At 38.9% G+C, this 4,748-nt stretch overlaps 1 protein-coding gene across 1 annotated transcript; it reads left to right on the top strand.

The window, feature by feature from the left end:
- The first annotated feature begins 202 nt into the window (after positions 1–202).
- On the top strand, positions 203–4,010 carry LOC127943324 (tripartite motif-containing protein 16). Its single transcript, XM_052539697.1, has 5 exons — positions 203–311; positions 444–719; positions 984–1,046; positions 2,986–3,027; positions 3,240–4,010. Exons 2-5 carry the CDS (start codon positions 461–463, stop codon positions 3,749–3,751), a joined length of 876 nt encoding a protein of 291 aa, XP_052395657.1. The 5' UTR covers positions 203–311; positions 444–460; the 3' UTR covers positions 3,752–4,010.
- The last annotated feature ends 738 nt before the right edge of the window (positions 4,011–4,748 follow it).

The following is a 4,748-nucleotide window of genomic DNA, read 5'->3' as shown; positions in this document are numbered from 1 at the left end:
AATGTGAATTTATTAACCGTGTTAAGCTACACACCTCTTCAGCAGCCGGCATATTGCTGAACACCCATGTTATTTGCATAATATGTATTGAAAGGTGCTATTGACCAATGAGAAAAAAACACATACTGCCTCTCACGTCTAATTTGGCTTACACGTCACAATACAAAACTCTCAACCCACTTGAAAAACCAGTTTCGGTTTTCAAGAATGTTCTAGTTTCGTTTAAAGTAAAGCTTTCCCAAGGATAAGTTTTTTTTGTTTAGTTTTTTTTTTTTTCAGAGCAAGTACAGAACAAGAAAGGTTTTTTTATGGTAAGTTAGCAAATACACGGTTCTCTAAGAATGTATCACTATAGTTTTTTTGCTCATTAATACACAAAAATGAAAGTACATACAGTTGTTTTACACAAATCAGCTTACTGTTACTGACTGCTTATTCTGCAGGAGTGAATCAGTGAGAGATGATGGCGTATGTTTCAGAGCAGCTTCTGGCTGTTCTGGATGATCTAGAAACAGAACAGTTGAAGAGGTTTAAATGGCACTTAAAGATTCAAAAGAGCCTTCCAGCTGCTGCTCTGGAGAAGGCAGACGCTCTTGACACAGTGGATCTACTGATTAAGAGCTCTGGACCAGAAGAAGCTGTGAAGATCACGGTGGACATCCTGAGGAAGATGAACCATAACAATCTGGCTAAAGAGTTAGAGAACAAACTAAATCAAGGTAATAGTTTAAAGTGAAACTGAACTTTAATGTGTCATTAATAATAATAATAATAATAATAATAATAATTTAACTAAACTAAAAAGTTGATATTTTCATATATTTGAAATATGAAAAAGGCCCTTTAAAACTATTTTAATATAATTAATGGTTTACAAAAATAAATGAATAACTGCTGTGTATAAGCTGAAGTTCTCCTCTTGCAGATGTGTTCATGTGGTTTAATGTCACTGTATCCTTCTGATCTGTTTCTCTCTCGCACAGTTCAGACTGAGAGCAACATTGAGGATCCTGTGCTTGTTGGACACGAATCAAAACTGATGAGAGGTAAATATCAACCCAAAATTTAAGTCAGTTCTCACAGATGTGGCCTTTAAGAATGCAAATTTTCTTTCGCACGTCATCACGGGTATATTTGGTAAAAAGTACTTGGAAAATCTGTTTGTAATACTGCCATTTATGTATCAAGGTATTTTACTATTATAATCATGTATTTGCCTGTGAAGCCTGCATGAGAATGGAACAGGAAGACATATGGTGAAGTTGCACATCCACTTTTGACATTAGACAAAATATACGATGAGGCCTCTTCCTTTCACAAAACATAAATTGAGGCTTCCTGTCTGCTACTATTTATGTATGAAATGTATAGAACATGCCTTGCGGAAAAACTGTATAAAAGAATGTGTAGTCACAGATTCTTTAGATTCTCTGCGAAGTGTCTCGGCTTCATTATCTCTGATAATATATTCTCTCTTCTGACATCAAGACCTCAAGACTTTGAAAGTGATTTCTCACAGAAACAACAACAATCAGCAATTCTTTACAGGCACAATAAGAAATGCAACATAACATAACTGATATTATAATAAAAACAAAGTCAATTGGGGAAGTCGTGGCCTAATGGTTAGAGGGTTTGGTTAGAGGGTTAGACTCCCAATCGAAGGGTTGTGAGTTCTAGTCTCGGGCCGGATGGAATTGTGGGTGGGGGTAGTGCATGAACAGTTCTCTCTCCACCTTCAATACCATGACTTAGGTGCTCTTGAGCAAGGCATCGAACCCCAACTGCTCCCTGGGCGCCGCAGCATAAATGGCTGCCCACTGCTCCGGGTGTGTGTTCACAGTGTGTGTGTGTGTGTTCACTGCTCTGTGTGTGTGCATTTCAGATGGGTTAAATGCAGAGCACAAATTCTGAGTATGGGTCACCATACTTGGCTGAATGTCACTTCACTTTCACTTTCAAAGTTGTGAGGCTGACATTGTCAAGTTGCAATTGCAAAGATACCACTAAAATAATAAGCTAAAAAAATATTTTAATAATGACCAATAAAAATTAAAAAAAGATTATCGTGAGTTCTAGGCACCTAGAAAATTGTGCTGTTTGTATAGAGTAAATAAATCAAAAGAAATAACAGGGGCTCTGCTTTTAACCCTTAAATACCTATAAAATATAATATCTGTTTTCCAATTTAATATAAGTAAAAAGCGTATAGAGTCGCTAGCGACACAAGGTAAGAAATAGATTAAGTATATTTTACCTGTTCAACAATTAAATATCTAATGACTCCATAAGTGCACTTCACCTTTATTCCTCAAGGCTACGATGACTGATACGCGATGATTATGATATAATCGTCACTGTCATTTGATGGGGGATGTTGCGAATAATCTGCCAGCAATCAAAATATTGTTTCTGGAGGCACTGAACAATTATAGTTTTGAGCATATGGTTGAGATTGTGAATATGATCCAGATGCTGAATGTACTGGGAAAAGCGCTCTGACGATGAAAGCGATGCTAAAGTAATCTGCTGTAATTAAACCCTTACAACTTTCCAAATATAATGAAATATGCTTTATTTTATTCTTTCGTAATTTTTATTTTTATTCTTTTGCATGTTATGGGCAGGGTTCCGTGCATATATTACAACTGCCCATGCATAAAAGTAATCCATATAACTTCAGTAATTTAACCCAAGTCTTCTGAAGCAATGGGATTTGTATGATGGACAGAATGAAACCTGAGTAATATTCTCTTATATCAAATCACATCTTTAATCAGTTCAGGTATACAGTAATGATTTGGGCTCCATAAACAGCAGAGCCATTTTTTCAAAATATCCTTTCTCTGTTGGAGAATTTTTATTGTGCTTTCATAAATGGTATATTTATGTAGAACATCACATTAGAAATGTATTGGGAATGGGTGCAGGGTTAATTTTCTCTTGCCATGAGATTAAACTCTGTTCATGTCTTGATTTCCACAGAAAACAACAGTGTTCCAAGGATCAGGGACGACTTCCTACAATGTAAGTCAGAAAGAAAACAATCAGTAAGTGGTTGTCTTCTTGTTCTGCCTGTGAAGATTAAAGAAAACATGACAAGAGTTTTAATTGATGCAGTAAATTATGATCGCCTGGGATTCCTGGTAATCTGGTGCTACACTGAACATGAGTTCAGCTGCATGAAATGATCGAACACATTCGTAATTCCTGATTCTGATGTGTTTGATCTCCATCAGATTCCCATCAGTTCACTCTGGATCCAAACACTGTGAATAAACGCCTACGTCTGTCTGAGAGCAACAGAGTGATTACACACACAGGCACAGAGCAGCCGTATCCTGATCATCCAGACAGATTTGATGATTGGGAGCAGGTGTTGTGTAGAGAGAGTGTGTCTGGACGCTGTTACTGGGAGACTGAATGGAGTGGACGTGTGTATATATCAGTCTCATATAAGAGCATCAACAGGAAGGGAGTCGTTGAGTGTGTGTTTGGACGTAATGATCAGTCCTGGAGTTTGTACTGCTCTCCCTCCAGTTACTCACTCAGACACAATAACATAGAAACTAAACTCCATGTAAAGCCCATCAGCAGGAGAATAGGAGTGTATGTGGATCACAGTGCAGGAACTCTGTCTTTCTACAGCGTCTCGGACACAATGAGCCTCATCCACACAGTCCAGACCGCATTCACTCAGCCACTCTATCCTGGGTTTACTGTTTATAAAGGATCAGTGAAACTGTGTTGATGAATCGCTATAGATTACACAGTCTCTTCTTTTCTCTTAATGACATTAATACTGCAGCTGAACCTCTGTCACTGAAACAACATGTCAGAATTAATGTGTGTAATAAATCTCCATTCTTTATTCATTCATTATTAGAAGAGTATCTATTGAACCAATAAGTTGTGTCAGTAACACCTTCAGGAAACCAAGCTTTTACACAAAATTGTAATTTTCCAATTCATGGGTAACACATGTAAACAAAATACATAAATAAATCAATAAAAAAAGTTGTTTTATTTAGTAAAATGTTCTTGTATTTCTGTTCATCTTTCTTAAGTTTCCTTTTAAGCTTAATTACTCACTCTTATTTTTTCCTTAGTTAATTATTGTTGTCACCTGTTGTCTCTTTTAGTTCCCCTTTTTGCTTTTTGTTTTTCAGTTCTTTCACGAGTTCACATTACATCTAATCTGAAGGCGAATAGTAGGCATATTTTGGCGTGCTGTCCTGGGGGAGGGGTCTGTGCCCGGAGCATAGCCCAAACCCAAATAACTCCCCAAAAGAAGCTTAAAGGGCATAGGACAGCAGCCATAGAGCTAAATTTAGTTGCCCCCCAAAATTTGCGTATTGGGAAGAAAAATGCAGAGTGACCGGGAGAGCCCGTGCAGTGTTCGACGAGAGCTGCGGCTCGCAATGTCTTACCGACGAGCCCTCCGAGCCGCTTATGAGAGGAGCACGATGCCGTATATCAAAAAATTAGGGACTCTTGCTGCCTCCGAAGGGAGCTGCGGCTCTGCTGCACTGGAAGAGGAGCCCTAGTCCGATGCTGAGAAGGCAAAGAAAAGCGACTGTTGGAGGGACTCCCGCCGCATCCGAAGGGAGCTGCGGCTCTGCTGCACCTGAAGGGAGAGCCCCGTCAGATGCTGAATAGGCAATGAGATTCGATCCACGGTTCGGTGCGTCGGATGAAGGGCTCCTAATGCAACCAAAGGGAGCCGGCGGCTGTACCCCATCGGGAGG

This window comes from Carassius gibelio, chromosome A22 (genome assembly GCF_023724105.1).
Source record: "Carassius gibelio isolate Cgi1373 ecotype wild population from Czech Republic chromosome A22, carGib1.2-hapl.c, whole genome shotgun sequence".
NCBI lineage: Eukaryota > Metazoa > Chordata > Actinopteri > Cypriniformes > Cyprinidae > Carassius > Carassius gibelio.
This window is presented reverse-complemented; position numbering and strand designations above follow the sequence as displayed.